This window comes from Mobula birostris, chromosome 10 (assembly GCF_030028105.1).
Source record: "Mobula birostris isolate sMobBir1 chromosome 10, sMobBir1.hap1, whole genome shotgun sequence".
Classification (NCBI taxonomy): domain Eukaryota; kingdom Metazoa; phylum Chordata; class Chondrichthyes; order Myliobatiformes; family Myliobatidae; genus Mobula; species Mobula birostris.
The window spans coordinates 18,294,535-18,312,598 of NC_092379.1; the positions used below are offsets into that span (position 1 = coordinate 18,294,535).

General features: G+C 45.8%; 1 protein-coding gene across 1 annotated transcript in view; it reads right to left on the reverse strand.

The window, feature by feature from the left end:
- Positions 1-18,064, reverse strand: part of ipo4 (importin 4) — an 89,244-nt gene that overhangs the window by 18,864 nt on the left and 52,316 nt on the right. Inside the window, exons 23-25 of the mRNA XM_072270013.1 lie at positions 12,053-12,246; positions 11,869-11,922; positions 1,182-1,307 (exon numbers count right to left, since the gene is read on the reverse strand). Coding sequence (XP_072126114.1) covers positions 1,182-1,307; positions 11,869-11,922; positions 12,053-12,246 — 374 coding nt within the window. The remainder of the gene's footprint in view (positions 1-1,181; positions 1,308-11,868; positions 11,923-12,052; positions 12,247-18,064) is intronic.

Sequence of the window (18,064 nt, forward strand, 5' to 3'; positions counted from 1 at the left end):
TTCACCACCCAATCTGCCATGCCCTCCTACCCCTCAGCACCACATCCTCCACCCGACCTGCCACACCCTCCTACCCCTCAGCACATCCTCCACTCAATCTGCCACCCTCCTACCTCGCAGCACATCCTCCACCCAATCTGCCACCTTCCTACCCCCCAGCACCATATCCACCACCCAATCTGCCACACTCTCCTACCCCCTTAGTACCACATCCTTCACCCAATCTGCCACACCCTCCTACCCCGCAGCACATCCTCCACCCAATCTGCCACCCTCCTATCCCCTCAGCACATCCTCCACCCAATCTGCCACCCTCCTACCCCTCAGAACACATCCACCACCCAATCTGCCACCCTCCTACCCCCTAGCATCACATCCACCACCCAATCTGCCACACCCACCTACCCCTCAGCACATCCTCCACCCAATCTGCCACCCTCCTACCCCTCAGCACCACATCCACCACCCAATCTGCCACCCTCCTACCCCACAGCACCACATCCACCACCCAATCTGCCACCCTCCTACCCCTCAGCACCACATCCACCACCCAATCTGCCACCCTCCTACCCCTCAGCTCCACATCCTCCACCCAATCTGCCACCCTCCTACCCCCCAGTACATCCACCACCCAATCTGCCACCCTCCTACCCCTCAGCACCACATCCACCACCCAATCTGCCACCCTCCTACCCCTCAGCACCGCATCCATCACCCAATCTGCCACCCTCCTACCCCCCAGCACCACATCCTCCACCCAATCTGCCACCCTCCTACCCCTCAGCACCACATCCACCACCCAATCTGCCACCCTCCTACCCCTCAGCTCCACATCCTCCACCCAATCTGCCACCCTCCTACCCCCCAGTACATCCACCACCCAATCTGCCACCCTCCTACCCCTCAGCATCACATCCACCACCCAATCTGCCACACCCTCCTACCCCTCAGCACATCCACCACCCAATCTGCTACCCTCCTACCCCCCAGCACCACATTCACCACCCAATCTGCCACCCTCCTACCCCTCAGCACCACATCCTCCACCCAATCTGCCACCCTCCTACCCCTCAGCATCACATCCTCCACCCAATCTGCCACCCTCCTACCCCTCAGCACCATACCTGCCCTTGATCATGGTGGAGCAACCGGCAGCATTTCCGTGCCGAAGCTGTACCTACCGTTTTACATAGCAGCAGGGGCAGGAATCCAGCAAAGTACGGGGCAAAGGTCTGCCCTCCCGCTGCAGTGGCCAGTAGGGGGATGCCCTCTCCTGCGTACTCCAGCAGGATGGAGTCGTACTCTGCCTGCAAGACAGAAAAACATGTGAGAAGCACAAAGCGACTGGCTGTTCCTCCAGAAATCTGCCGAAGACAGTGCTGGCCCTGTTGCAAGTGACTGCAAATAGACAGACTTACAGAATGGGAACAGGCACTTTGGCCTGACTCATCCATAACAACTGTGTTGCCCAGTGAGCTAGTTCCATCTGTCCGCATTTACCCATTGCACTCTAAACATCTCCTACCCATCTACTTATCAAGATGACTTTTAATGTTGTTAACGTGCCCACATCAACCTCTACTTTTGGCAGCTCTTTCCAGACATGCACAACCATCAGCGTGAAGAAGCTTCCCCTGATGTTCCTTTTAAATCTCTGCCCTCTTGCTTTTTAGCATCCTCTCTCTGGGGGGAAAAGAAAAGCTATGTCTTTTCACCCTGTCTACCAGGTCACCCATTAATCACCTACGTTCCAGGGAACAAAGTCCTATAAAAACAAAAAGGAATAAAGACAGAGTTGAAGAGATAAGTTTGCTCCCCACACAAAACATCTTGACTACACTTCAACAGGAGTGATACAAAGGGACCTAGGAGTACAAGTCCATATTCCCTCAAAGTGGAGTCGCAAGTAGGGCTATAGTCATAGAACAATGGAGTCTGGATACAAGCCTTTCTGCCCAACCGGTCCATGCCGACCATGGTATCCACTCAGCTAGTCCCTATTTCCCACATTTGGTCCATATCCCTGTAAGCCTCTGGCCTCTGCTAAAGGAAGTGGTTGAGGCAGATACAGTAACAATATGTAAATGATTTGGATAAATAGATGGATAGGAAAGGATTACAACATGGAACAGTACAGGACAGGTCACTGTGCTGTTCTTGATGCCTATTTATAGTGAACAGTTCTCCTCCTGTGTATCATTCATATCCCTCTATTCCCTTAATATTCATGTGTCTATCCAAAAGTCTCTTAAACACCACCAAATTGCCAGCTTCCATTATTACCCCAGTAACCCACTGCAGACAATGAACACTATTTTGTCCCTCACATCACCCTTAACTTTCCCCCCTTTAACCTTATAACGCATGTCCATTGGTATTTGACATTTCTACCCTGGGGAAAAGATTAAAAACCTCTATCAAGTCTCATCTTAGCCTCTGACACTCTAAAGAGAGCAACTTATCTTTCCTTTTAGCTCATAGCCTCTAATACTGGCAGCATCCTGGTTAGTTGCTTCCTCTTCACAATGTCTGCATCCTTCCTATAATGGAGCGGTCAGAGGTGCACACAATACTGCCAGTGCAGTCTGACTAAAGTTTTATAGTTTTAAAGATTAGAGCAATATAGGCAAAATATAAGCAAATGGGACTGGCTCAGTCAACAACTTGGTTAGCATGGACCAGTTGGGTCAAAGACCGGTTTCCGTGCTACGACTGTAAAATCACTGGAAGTGCTTTGGACTTGATTTATTTGATTTTATTGTAATACAGCCACAGGATAAGAAGACTGTGCAGTTTGCAGTAATTATCTGGTTTTCTGTAAGAAAACTGACTGCTATCTGTCTGTTGTATGGCATCTTTGCCCAATACACCCTTACCCCGCTTACATCTCACTGATCGACACTATGCTAGTAAACGATGTGAAGGAATGGCTTTAAATAATGTCTCTGCAACTTCTTCTCCAGAACACTACAATGCAAGGTCAGTGCCCTCAAACTCTGCTTCCAAGTCCCAGTCCCACAGTTTTGGGCTGACCTCTCTGTAGAGGTGAGGAATAAGTGGAGGTAGCCTACAGGGAGCAAGGTGGACTCAGTTCAGAGAACAATCTGGTGCAGGGAGGTGGAACCCAAAACCAGGTCCTGACAAGGTTCCCTCGGACCCTGGGGAAGGCAAGTGCAGAAATTGCCTGGGCTGTAGCAGAGATATTTAAATTATCCTTAGTGACAGGTGAGGTACTGTTGTTCCACTGTTTAAGAAAGGCTCTAAGAATAAATGAGGAAATTACAGGCCGGTGAGCCTGACACCAGTACCGAAAGCTATTCTAAGGGACCAGATATATACTGCAAGTATTTGGATAAACAGGGATTGACCAGGGCTTTGTGCATGGTAGGTCATGTCTAACCAGCCTTATAGAGTTTTTCTAGGAAGTTACTGGGAAAGTTGATGAAGGCAAGGTAGTGAATGTTATCTACATGGACTTCATTTAGCAAGACAGTTGACAAGATCTCACAATGGAGGTTGGTCAAGAAAGTTCAGTTGCTTGGCATTCAAGATGAGGTAGTAAACTGGATTAGACATTGTCTTTGTGGGAGAAGCCAGAGAGTGGTGGTAGATCTGACTAGAGGTCTGTGACAAGTGTAGTGCTGCAGGGATCAGTACTGGGTCTGTTATTATTTGTCATCTATATCAACGATCTGGATGATAACGTGGTTAACTGGATCAGCAAATTTTTGGGTGACACCAAGATTGAGGGTGCAATGGCCAGTGAGGAAGACCATCAGAGCTTTCAGCCGGATCTGAACCAGCTGAAAATCGGCAGATTGAATTTAATGCAGACAAGTGCGAGACTTTGCACTTTGGTAGGACCAGCCAGGATAGGTCTTACAGTGAACGTATGGCATTGAGAAGTGTGGTTGAACGAAGGGATCTGACAGGTACATAATTCATTGAAAATGGTGGCAAAGAAAGGTCCTGGCACATTGGCCTTCAAAAATCAATGTACTGAATACATAGAAACATAGAAAATAGGTGCAGGAGTAGGCCATTCGGCCCTTTGAGCCTGCACCGCCATTTATTATGATCATGGCTGATCATCCAACTCAGAACCCCGCCCCAGCCTTCCCTCCATACCCCCTGACCCCCGTAGCCACAAGGGCCATATCTAACTCCCTCTTAAATATAGCCAATGAACTGGCCTCAACTGTTTCCTGTGGCAGAGAATTCCACAGATTCACCACTCTCTGTGTGAAGAAGTTTTTCCTAATCTCGGTCCTAAAAGGCTTCCCCTCTATCCTCAGACTGTGGCCCCTTAAGTTGAAGTTGTCCAAGACATTGGTGAGGCGTAATTTAGAGTATTGTGTGCAGTTTTGGTCACATACCTACAAGAAAGATGTGAATAAGATTGAAAAAGTACAGAGAAAATTTATAAGGATTTTGCCTGAACTGGAGGACCTGATTATAAGGAAAGACTGAATAGATTAGGACCTTACTCCTTGGAACGTAGAAGATTGAGAGGAGATTTGATAGAGGAATACAAAATTATGAAAGGTATAGATATGGTAAATGCAATTAGGCTTTTTTCCTCAGAGGTAGGTGGAACTATAACCAGAGGTCACAGGTTAAGGGCGAAAGGTGAAATGTTTAAGGGAAACATGTGAGAAAACTTCTTCACTCAGAGGGCGGTTAGAGTGTGGAACAAGCTGCCAGCACAAGTGATAGGTGCAATTTTGATTTCAACATTTAAGAAATGTTTGGATAGGTACATGGATGGGAGGGTTATGGCTCGGTGCAGGACATGCGATTAGGAAATTTAAATAGTTTGGCATAGACTAGATGGGCTGAAGCGTCAGTTTCTGTACTGTAATTTTCTGACTATGACCATTCTTCCCAGTGTCTGACTAGAGGGGCAACAACTTGCCTTGGACTGGATGTCAGGCAGTGTGTGGCATAAAGAGACAGAAGTCATAGTGAGATACAGCCAGATGTTTCAGCACCAAGTAGAACATGGTTATGTTCTCAGACACTAGAGGAGAAAGTGAGACTGGAGATCCACTGTTGGACTAGAAATACAGAGTAGCCAGAGATGGCTTAGTTGTGGTGGAGGTAATGGAAGCAGTAACCAATAAAAGGGGCAAGTTATTTATATAACAGTGACAAGAAAACAGTCAAAGGAGCAATAGGTGGAAGAGAGGAAAGGAGAGCAGAGGGAAGGGGCTTTTCTTTGACAAGGGGAAGGGATGAGTATAGCAGGGGCAAAATCCCTATTCAGTGGCATATCTATCTGCATGATGCTATTGAGAGAGAGAATGGAAGGGGAAGAGGAAAGGGGTCAGAAATGAATGAATAAAGCATGTTAATGAATAATGAATGTTGCGACACTTGGAATTCTGCTCCTTCCGAAATTTCTCAGACAGGGAAGGAGGTTCTCCAGTTTCTGGCTGCATGCCGCCCCCAGACCCCAGAGGCAGAACTCCTCCGTGCCTGTGCAGATATGTGCCTTAACAGGCTAAACCTGCTCTTAAGTAGTCCTAAGATGCCTGTCCACCTCCTGAAACAGAACAGAAACTATACTAAACGTTCAAATGCTCTCGGTACCCAGCTGAATGCATGCTGCCTGAACTCTTCCAACATTCAATGAGAGACATGAAGAAGATCAAAGACTGGCTGGCTTTGTATCCTGCTATGACCCAGCTTCTCCTCCACACAGGGCTTAGGTAACCGAAGGGTTTTATAACCAGCAGATTTATTGCAGTGAAGTATGGGTTTGGTAAAGATGACATTCTGCTTTGAAGCACTGAGGATTGTCAACAATCTGGCTTGTGCAAAGAATTCCGTGTTTAGAGTCAATCAGCGGACAGACCATTGTTTTTCTCCTCTTTACATTATTATTGTGCATATTATTATTCTGTATTTTATTATCAGTTAAGTCTGCACACTGCTAAGTGTGTTTTTAAATGCTGCTGCTGTAACGAAAGAAATTGCCTCTCGGGATCAATAAGGTACTTATTATTATTATTATTATTATTATAAGACTAAGACCCAGGAGCAGAATTAGGCCATTTGGCCTATCAAGTCTGCTCTGCCACTCAATCATGGCTGATCCATTTTTTTATCCCTTCCTCAGCCCCACACCCAGGCCTTCTCCCCATAACCTTTGATGTCATGTCGAATCAAGAACTTATCAAGCTCTGCCTTAAATACACCCAAAGACCTGGCCTCCACACTGTGGTAATAAAGTCCACAAGTTCACCACCCTCTGGCTAAAGAAATTTCTCTGCCCCTCTATCCTGAGGCTGTGCCCTCTTGTCCTAGACTCCTCCACCATGGGCAACATCCATTCAACATCTGCCATATCTAGGTCTCAACTTTCGAAAGGCTTCAATGAGATCCCCCCCCATCCTTCTAAATTCCAGCCAATACAGAACCACAGCCATCAAACATTCCATATGATAACCCTTTCATTCCCAAAGTCATCCTTATGAACCTCCTCTGAACCCCTCCAATGCCAGCATATCCTTTCTTAGATGAGGACAAAACTGTTCACAATACTCGAAGGTGAAGCCTCACCAGTGCCTTATAAAGCCTCACATACCTGGTCTTGTACACTAGATCTCTTAAAATGAATGCTAACATTGCATTTGCCTTCCCCACCACCTGCAAGTCAACCTTTAGGTTGCTCTGCACAAGGACTCCCAAGTCCCTTTGAATTTCAGATTATTGGATTTTCTCCCCATTTAGAAAATAGTCTGCACACTTATTTCTTCTACCAAAATGCATGACTATGCATTTTCCAACATTGTATTTCATTTGCTACTTTCTTGCCCATTCTCCTAATTGGTCTAAGTCCTTCTGCAGCCTACCTGTTTCCTCAACACTACCTGCCCCCCCACCAATCTTCGTATCATCTACAAATTTAGCAACAAAGTCATTTATTCCATCATCTAAATCATTGATGTACATCATAAAAAGCAGTCCTAACACCGACCCCTGCAGAACACCAGAAAAGGATCATTTTATTCCCACTCACTGCCTCCTACCAATCAGCCAATGCTCTAACCATGCCAGTAACTTTCCTGGAATACGATGGGCTCTTAACTTGGTAAGCAGCCTCATGTGTGGCACCTTATCAAAGGCCTTCTGAAAGTCCAAATATACAACCCCCACTGCATCCCCTTTATCTATCTTATTTGTAATCTCCTCAAAGAATTTCAACAGGTCCGTCAGGCAAGATTTTCCCTTGAGGAAACCATGCTGACTTTGTCCTACCTTGTCCTGTGTCACCAAGTACTCTATAACCTCATCCTCATTATGATAATCTCTACGTCACAGGTACATCAAGGACAGCTCTGTTCTCATCTTACTTGGAGTCTTATGCTGATTCGGGCTACAGGCACTGGGGCTCTTTGAAGTGTTCAAATTAGGAAGGGGTATAGGTGTTGGAATTGGTTTATTATTGTCACAAATACTGAGGTAAAGTGACAAGCCTGTCTTACATACTGTTCACACAGATCAAATCATTACACAGTGTACTTAAGTAGAACAATGTAAAACAATGACAAAGCAGATGGAAGAGGAGAGATGAGGGAACGTCTGGGGTCTTTATTTATGCTGGCTGCTTTAGTGAGGCAGTGAGATGTATGGACAGAGTCCATGGAGAGGAGGCTGGTTTCTATGATGTGCTGAGTTGTATCCAAATCTCTCTACAGTTTCTTGCAGCCACAGGCAGAGCACTTGTCACACCAAACCATGATGCATCTGGATAGGAAGCTTTCTATGATGCACCGATAAAAATTAGTAAGGATCGATAGGGAAATGCCATATTTCTTTAGCCATCTGAGGAAGTTGAGGTGTTGGTGATGTTTCTAGGGACTTGAAGCTCTCAACCTCAACACCACTGATGTGGACAGGAGCTTATGCCCTGCACCCCTCCTCAACTTCCAGCTCTTCTTCAAAGTCAATAACCAGCTCTTCTGTTTTGCTGACATTGAAGGAAGTTTGTCATGACACCATATCAGTAAAGTCTCTATCTTCTTTCTAGACTCTGACTCATTGTTAGAGATATGGACCACTAGTGGTATCACCTGTAAACTCGTAGATGGAGCTGAAGCAGAATCTGGCCATGCAGTCATGAGTGTACAGGGAGTAGAGTAAGGGGCTGAGGACACAACCTCGTGGGGCACCAGTGTTTAGAATAATTATGGTGGAGATGTTGTTGCCTATCTTTATTGACTGTGGATGCAGTTGCAAAGGGAGGTGTTGAGTCCAAGATCAAGGAATTTGGTGCTGAGTTTGCCTGGAATTATAGTATTGAAGGTGGAGATGCTGTATGAAAGGGTAAAAGAAGGGGCCTGCCATAGCCACTGCTTTCATTAATTTCATCCCTTCACCTCAGAACACAGAGTTGCAAACTTAATGGAGTTTAATCATTCTTGCAAAGAAGGCAGCTTGTGAACTATCACAGACAGCTAGATCCCACACAGCAGGCCAAAAATAGGTTAGGGGTGGAATTTGTGTTAAGTTCAAGGTCTTCTACATGGCATCAAGAGAGGGGCTCCACTAAACGGTCACCTGGTTTCTCTGATGCAGAGGAGCTGAATACTGAACTATAAGGAGATTGCAGGGGGTGGATCCACAGATTTTCAGTAAATAGTGTACAGGGGAGCTTCAGATAACAGAAGAGCAACTTGTGTGGGGGAGGGAAGTGAGGGTAGGGAGAGTAAAGGCCTGCCTTGGCACCATTGCTGTCAGTTTTTGGATTAAACACAATCAGCTGGAGGAACTCAGGTCAGGCAGCCTCCGTGGAGAAAAGGGATGGCTCGATGTCAAGACCCTGCATCAGGACAGACCACAATCTGAAACATGACCCTCCCTCTGCCTCAGCAGATGCTGCCTGACCTGCTGAGCTCACCCAGCTATTTAATTTTTGCCCCAGTCTTTGGTCCCCATCTGACGCTCTTGGCTCGTTGCTTCCCCCAGGCTATGTTCTCCTCTGCTGGCTAGTGAACCTGCACCTACCCAATAAGGTGATCTCCCTGAGAACCAGTCTTCCTCAATGCCTTTCCTGATGCCAGCCCTCATCGCCACAGAGGTCTACTACACCGCATGCTTCCAGCACCAGTCAACCTCTCCTGCCACTGTCACCAAGTGGTATGGTCAGCAGCAACATCTCTCAGGTCCTCAGGTCTGATCTTGCACTTCCTTAAGGCATCCTTCATCTGATCTTTATAGCGCTTCTTCGGCCCTCCAGCTGAGCGCCGACCATGACGTAGCTGGCTGTATAACACTCTGCCGGGTGGCCGACATGGGGGCATCCTTATCACGTGCCCCAGCCACTGCAGCTGACACTGGGTGATCATGGCCTCAATACTCCTGCAGTTGGTCTTTACAAGTATTTAAGTGTGAGGCACCCGGTCACGCCAGGTAATTCCCAGGATGTGCTGGAGACAGCTTATGTAGAGGCAACATAAGCGGCCGCCCTGACAGTAGTTACCAGAAGAGGGCATGTCTCGGATGGTGAGGGCCTCAGTGACAACAGCTTCCTTGAGGCACTACCTCTTGAGGATGTCCTCGATGGTGGGGAGGAGTTGTGGCTGTGATGGGGCTGGCTGAATCTACAACCCTCTACAGCCCATTGCGATTCTATGCATTGGAGCCACCATACCAGCTGGTGATGCAACCAGTCAGAATGCACATCCATAGAAATTTGCTAGTCTTTGTTGACATACCAAATCTGCTCAAACTCCTAATGAAGTAGAGCTGTTGGCATACCTTCTTTGTGATTGCATTAATCTGTTGGGCCTTGGGTAAATCCTCTGATTCATTGCCGCTCAGGAATTTGGAGCTGCTCACCTTTGACTTTGGTGAGAAGAGTGGGCAGTGGATGCCCACAACTCCCCACTTCCACCATGGCACATCATATACATCAACCTGGACTTAAATTACACTGTCAGTCCCAGTCCTGACCATTACTTAACTGCATGGAACAGGACAGAATGGTGCTCCTGAACATGGTAACCCACAACCACAACAGAAATCCAGAGTAACACACACAAAATGCTGAAGGAACTCAGCAGGTCAGGCAGCAGCTATTGAAATGAATAAAGGGTCGATGTTTTGTGCCAAGACCTTTCATCAGGACTGGAAAGGGGGAAGAAGCCAGAATCAAGAAGGTGGGGGGGGGGGAGGAAAAGAGTACAACTTAGAAGGTGACAGATGAAACCAGGAGAGGGAAAGGTAAGTAGGTGGAATGAAAGGAAGAACTGGGAGTGATAGATGGAAGAGGTAAAGGGCTGAAGAAGAAGGAATTAACTAGGAGAGTGGACCATGGGAGAAAGGGAAGGAGGAGATGTTGTGGCAGTGATAACATCTACAACCTTTGTCACCAACCTAAAGCACTTTCCACACAGGCCTGCTTTCAAATAATTATGGGATCGTTAAACAGATGATCAGTTAGAGGAGGAAGAGGAAGATGGATGGTTAGGGCTTGGCTCACTGAATTGTGCTCTTTATCTAAGCCCATACACATTCTGCTCTGCATCTAATCTATAAATAAATCTGACAGCACTTCTTAACCTCAATAATCAAAGACCTCAGCCACCCCTGATGTTCTCTCTTCTCCCCTCCCATCAGACAGAAGATGACTGAAAGCACAAATCACCAGGCTCAAGGATAGCTTCTATCTCACTGATAGCAGACAGTTGAATGGACCTCTTGTACGATAAGATGGACCGTTAGCCTCACAATCTACCTTGTTATGATCTTGCACTTTATTGTTTGCCTGCACGAAAATGGGGGAGCAATGGGGCTCTGCATTATGCAGGAGCAGACAGAGCACTAGGCACCAACCTCTGTGCACTGACTGGCCAATGCAGCACACTCTTCTGACAGAGGGGCTCCAACACTCTGCCTGACAGAGCAGGCAAGTTCCTGCCAATGCGAAGGAGGAGAGAAGATGGCGGCAGGAAGAGATGATGGGACTGTCAGGGCAGGATGTTCAGGAGAGTGGGGTGCACCTTACAATGACATGGTATGTACCCAGCAGCTACCGAGCCTGGTGCACTGTGCACATGAGAGAGACAATAACAGTCTGGTCTGAACTGAAAAAAACCTCTGTGAAAACATTTGGTCTACATGGTCTCAATCACCTGAGAGGGTTGCAGATGAACATGAGGCTTTCCCCATTTTGATTTTCTGTCCATTTAGAAAATAACCACGTGAACATTCCTTGTGAGAGCTAGTTCCACATTTGCCACACCCTGTGAGAAAACAGTTCTTCCTGAACTCCCAGTGGGGTTTATTACTGACTGCCTTGTGTTGAAGACATCAGGTTTAGCTCTTCCAACCAGCAAGCTCACACACACTCTCTGTAGGCTAACAAACACTACTGGAACTTCGTAGTTCAACGTTAGGCCACCCTGGAGTCTTAGAAAGAGAGAATACCCACCTCTGCAAGGGTCTTATATCTTCTCACCAGCTTCTCCACTGACGTTATTTTTCAAACTACCCAAAGACAGAACTGCAATCAGCGTGCAGAGTGGTTTTACCCTCACCATGGGTTCATAGTTAGCATAAACCCTCTCCAGAAATAACCATGGTGCCCTATTTACCTTCTCTAATATGATAATATTAACCTGCAGCTATTTTTATATCTGTACTCTGAGATCTTGTTGCCCTTTACCACTCAGACTATTTTTCTGATATTATGCTTCGAATTGGATAGAAGTAAATACTTCTAGTTTTACATCTGTGCATTACTAGCAGGTTAGCTGATCTGGTAATAACATGGTTTAATAGCGTTTTAAAAAAAAACAATTAAAGACTGTAAAAATGTGGAAAGCTGAACTGCCTTGAACAAAACCCCAGTCCACCTACCTCCTGCTCTTCATCTGACTCTGTCTCTTCATTTTCTGGATCTTGGCAGGTTGTCTGAGGGACACAGAATAAACAATGAGAACCCAGCTAGTTCAGACACAGGATATCATAGTGAGACATTGACCACACTTTCTGGGTGCTCCCTCTGAGAGTGGACGCAGAGGGACAGGGAGCTTTGTCCTACCTTTTTCTGCAGCACATTCTTGATGGCTTTGCAGATTTCGTCCAAGCGGCCTGGCTCCTTCAGCACATCCCCTTTGCAGTTTTTCAGCACGTTGTTCATGGATTCCAAGATCGTCATGACCACCAGCCGGTCCTTCTCCTCATGGATGGTTTTCAGGTAGTTTGGAAAGACCATAGATAGTAACTTCTGGAAACCTGCAATGAGTGAAGACACACAATGTGTGTGCTGGAGGGAAGGGGTGGGTGAGGAAGAGGGTTAACGAGCAGGAGCTGGAGATAGATGGACCAGAATTTGGCCGGGGAAAAATACTGCTGCTCAGATCATGGGTATGTTCCCTCCTTCTGTGAGATCCGAGGCCAGGATGCAGGCAAAGATCCTTCACACTCCTATTTATTGTGTGGAGCTACTCAGCCTAGTCCCTCACAAGGCCAGGAACATGCTCTCCTCTACCATGAGACATGGAGCTCTCTGAGCATACACCGGGCAGGAATTGGGCAACACTTAGCAGTTATCGAGCAACATCCCTGCAGGCTTTAGCAATACTGAATGGAGTGAGGGCATTCAGAATGAGACCAGGTCCCATAAAATAGCAATATATCTGATTATTTACTCACATTTTAATTCTCCATTATAAAGAAAATTAAGAGAACATATTTCATAAGACAGGAAATCAGTGGCAAAAATCAAACCAGCATTGTTATAATGAAGTGAATAAGTGGATATTCATGGGTTAAATAAGCGGGCAAAAGACAAAACTAAAAGGCCACCTGCTGATTATGGTTTAATAGTGCAGCAGGAAATACTTGTCAGTGGAACAATTACCAACAGTAAATGATTAAACACTTGGACACCAGCTCTCCCAGATACCTGACTATGGAAAATGTCCTGGTCTTGAGCTCTTCTTACTGTTGTGGAGATCTATCGGAGAGTAGCAAGAATATTTGCAAAGTTTATTGTCTTTGGGGGGAGATTTTGCAATGTATTGGAATTAAGGGGCCTGGCTTAGTTTTTGCCACAGAGGAATTTTGTCAAGTATTTTATCTCTTTCTTTCCTCAGGTTCTCCCTTTAGCATAGTTCTCTCTGAGGATTTTACATGGCTATGAAAAGACATGTTGGTGGGCAGGTTCAGTGGATCAGTTGGGCTTCAACTTTGCAACAGGAAGGTTTACAGAGATGGGGAACAGGTAAAGTTAGGTAGGTGTAAGTTTACTGAGATTAGTAAAGCTATAGATAGTGGAAAAGTGTGACTCTGTAAGTGTACAGTGAGGGGAACGAGTACTGAGGAAGGAAAGCATTACCCTGTAAATCTGATGGCATAGGCGCAGGTAGAGAGAGTGGAATGGTGTGAATGAAAGCAGTGATGTAAGAAGACAAATTGACTTCTGTGAGTAAGGAACCCACAATGCTAAATGCTGGGAGCAGACTGAAAGAGGAATCTGGCTGGAGGTACTGAAGAGCAACCTTCTGTCCAGAATGTTCACTGTCTACTTTGGGAAGATTCTGTAAAATCTGTGAAATGTGTACATGTGGGATATTAGGATAGAAAGTTGAGGTTCCTTCATTAGGAGGGAGGATAAACATGGAGCCCTTCACCCCAGGAACCCACCCCGCCACCCCACTAACTGTACGTCACAGTAACAGGCAGCATGATGCCTGTGTGAGGATAAAGTCCTTCTTGCAGCACGGCTGCAGCTCTGCTTGGAGACAGCACCACCTTCTGTCTAGCAGACAAGCACCTACAATGACAGACTGTTAATGGGAAGCTGAGGCTTCTCCTCAGGTTCTGGTCACACTTCAGCCCCACTCACCTGATCTATGGTCACCCGATGCAGTGGGGGGAGGGGGGGGAAGTCGCTCGGGAGATCTCCTGTTTGGTTTATATCTGGTCCTGGCCACGTGGCTGTTCACAGGTCTAGGTGGCAGGTGGTCAAGGGGTCTGCCCTTCTTCTGGGGTTATGTCTGGGCCTTGGTGTTCCTGGAGAAGGAGCATGTGGTATTCACAGGTACAATGAGGAATTTCTGGGAACAGTGGGACCCACAGGGGCCCAAGTATGTTGTAGAGAGTAATATTGATATTTTAATTTAAAACTGTAAAGAGTATGCTTTATACAGTCTTGAATATTGTATACACTAGATTCTAGTTAAATAGGCCATTGGTTAATCAATGCAACCACTTATTTGGGACAATTCTGAAAGAACAAAAATTAATTAAGGAAATAGCCAGGATTCCCTTTAAACAACAGGAATTCTGCAGATGCTGGAAATTCAAGCAACACACATCAAAGTTGCTGGTGAACGCAGCAGGCCAACACAGCAGAACTGTTTGCTCACTGCGGTTTCAAGCATTCAGGCTTGGAGATGGTAGAAACGGCCAGAAGTGAAAGTGATGAAACAATTTCACTGCTTCACCAGGTTAGGAACTATGAAGAATTGGAAGGTATTGACAATCATCTTGAACGTTACAATGAAAATGAAGATTTGGAGGAAGTAATCTTGAAAGTATTGTCTGAAGGCAGTCTATAATCTTCACTAACTTTTTGTTCTCTGCTGATTTTGTTTATTTAAGTCATACAATAAAACAAACATGGCAGCATGAGTTCCTCCGTTGATAACTATTAGGAACTAATACACATTTTTGTAGTATTATAGTATTGGCAGTATTCTACTTTGCTCTGTATTTCAATTAAGTACATTATTTCTCACAGTTAAATGCTAGCTTGTCTTTTTATATGTTTTTAACTATTTCAATGAAACCATGACTCATTGGGGCTGCTGCTTAATTGGGTCTAAATGTACTGGTCCGGATATGTTCCAATTAACTGGAACACTCAGCGTATGTTTTTGTTGTAATATTGGAGTCATTGTATATTAAAAAAAATGGAAGCTGCCCTGATCCAATGCTCACAGAAAGGGAACAAGAGCAGAGACAGAGGTGAGCACAGGAGGAACTGATATCAAGGAAATCCTGGTGTGTACATCTCCAAAGGTGAGAAGATAAGTTGAAATGAAAAGGAAAAATCCTTAGCTTTCAAGTACAAAAGTCAGAAGATTATTGTAAATAATTGTGTGGGTCTCATTCTGAGAACTCAGTCCATCTGTGGGCATGGGCTTTAGGAAAGAGGACAAGGTCCTGGGGAAAGCTCAGGAGATTTTACAGGAAGAGATATGTGGGAGGCTGGCGATGCTAAGGTTGTTTCTTTACTGTACTTGTTGGAGGATTTGGATAAAGTAACAGGGTGAAATGGTCCTCTTGGCAAGAGACACAGAGAGCAGGAGCAAAGCAAGTTGCTATGATTTGGTGCCTAAATGGAAGATTGGAGCAGAATTAAGTTTTTCAAAAGGAAATTGATTAAATAGATGAGAAAAACTATGCAAGGCTCTGGGGAACTGGCAAATGTGATGATGGAACTAATTAAATTGTTTTCTTTAAAAAGGCCCTACAGTAGCAAGTTAGGCTGAAAGGTTTTTTTTGCTGTTACCTAATACAATTGTGCTGAATGGTTGGAAGCACCGCTCGGAACAGTAGGGGACAATGGAAAATGCTGGAAATGTGGAATGGATCCATGAGCTTGAAGATAACACACTGAAGAATCGGGGGAGGAAAAGGGTGGCAGGTGAGATCCAGACTGAGAGGATTCGGGATGAGCCTGCTGAGAGGAAACAGAGGTGTGGGACAGGCCAGCATCACAGTTCCAGCACAAACGGCTGCATTAGGTCAAGACTTGGTTACACTCCTGGACAAAAGCCCTGAAGCCAGTGGCCAACACTTGCTCCACAGAAATAGGATGCCCATAAGGGAAGTTCAGTATGCTGTGTTAAAACCTGCTTCTGTGCAGCTCAGACAATGAAAATGTGTGTTGCAGCCAATGCTCTACCTCCTGTACATTACACATGCTCTCTATGTAGAGAACCCCCGTAGCCAGAACTGCACAGCAAGCTCCCACAAATGGCAACGTGAAGAAACCCAACATGCTTTAACTGTGTCTTAAGAGATGAATATTAGCCTCAAGGCACCAAGCAGGACTTCCACTGCTCTTCGAGGCTGCAGGTCCTTCAGTATTCCACTTGCAGATGGGAACTTGCTTTTGGCTCAGTCGAAGGACACAGTGCTACTCACTCAGCACTGCTGCCAGGAGTGATGGCCTGCATCTCTGCACGTGGGTTTCCTGCACGGGGCACCTACCTTTTCACTGAAAAGGTGGTACAACCTTATTATTCCTTTTCTGTTCACTTATTTATTTATTTCTGTAATTTATAGCAATGTTATATCTTTGCACTGTACTGCTGCTGCAAAACAGCGAATTTCATGTTGATTAAGTCAGTGATAATGTGCCTGATTCTGATTGGAAATAGAAATAAAGCATGCTCTTTGGGAAAATGGTGAAGTGGCCTCTTGGTGGCTTTAATAACCTTACACGAAAGTAGGGATCAGCTTATCCGATAGGCAGAGGTAAGGGGCAGACTGAGACAACACACCTGTGTTTCAAGAGTCAACTAAGAGTGGGGACATTCCTGTTGTTTTTATATTCGGAATAGGTTGATAATGTTTACCGTGGCTACAAGTGTCATGTTTGTACTAAGCACAGTTCATTTACGTATTTTGCATTCAATAAACTTGCTTAGAGGCTTAGAGGAGGGGTCATGCTCCAGTTTTACATTGGTTCTTCTGCCTTCCAGAGTCACAGCTGGCTTCACAGTCTTGTATTTACATAGCACTTTTCATGTCCACAGGACATTTCAAAAGAATTATAGTGCAATATCTCCAAAATGCAATTGTTGCAATGAGCTTTGAACCTTGGCATACTATCTGCTCACAACAAGCTCCCATAAGCACAAATTAAACAGACAACCAGATAAGATGTTGGCTGAGAGATAAATATTAGCTCAGCTCAGCATGATTAGGTAAGTTTAATTTTCCATAGGAGGTTGCCACTTCACCCTTTGTGAGAGCCTGAAATACTCAGATATTCATACACCACCACGCTGGTATGTAACCAATGCTATCAGATCCCACCCGACTTTCATGTGATACTACCACAATGCACACAAAAATCCTTGTCATGCCCTCCCTGGGTCTTTCAGATGCTCATCACTCCCTCCAATGCACAAACAACAGTATCTCCTTGTTTACTCATCAAGATCCTTCCTGCTGAAGGAGCACATTCCCAGCCTCTCCTTTCTCTCCATCCTAAATGAAGGTGGATAGCTGAGCTGCTGCCTCACCACTCCAGTGAACCAGGTTCAGTCCTGATCTCTGGCACTGTTTGTGCCAAATCCCTGTGATTGTGTGGATTTATGCCAGAGGTTCTGGCTTGCTCCCTCCTCCTACAAAGGAAGAGGAGGCATTGGGTATCCTAAAACATTAAGGTCCTGATGTAAACAACAGGAATTCTGCAGATGCTGGAAATTCAAGCAACACACATCAAAGTTGCTGGTGAACGCAGCAGGCCAGGCAGCATCTCTAGGAAGAGGTACAGTCGACGTCTCGGCCTGAAGCGTCGACTGTACCTCTTCCTAGAGATGCTGCCTGGCCTGCTGCGTTCACCAGCAACTTTGATGTGTGTTGCTACGGCCCTCCCACCTGTTTTACACAGGATGAGAGAAACATACAGTTGACCCAGAAGGCCGTTCTCAGAAATCCCGCCCCCACCCCCCACTGTGCTTTGGCCTATTGAACAAGAGTGTTGATTCGCCAATGAACAGCAACACACATCAAAGTTGCTGGTGAACGCAAGCAACGTAAGAGATTTGAAAGTGGGAGGGGGAGGGGGAGATCTTACTAACTCTTCCTTCAGTTAGTCCTGACGAAGGGTCTCGGCCTGAAACGTCGATTGTACCTCTTCCTAGAGATGCTGCCTGGCCTGCTGCGTTCACCAGCAACTTTGATCAAGGTCCTGATGTAATCTATCCCAGAATACTGAAGGAGGAAGGAGATGAGATTTCTGGGGCCTTGTCAGAGATATCTGTTCCTTCTTTAGCCACAGGACTAGAGAATAGCCAGTACTGTTCCT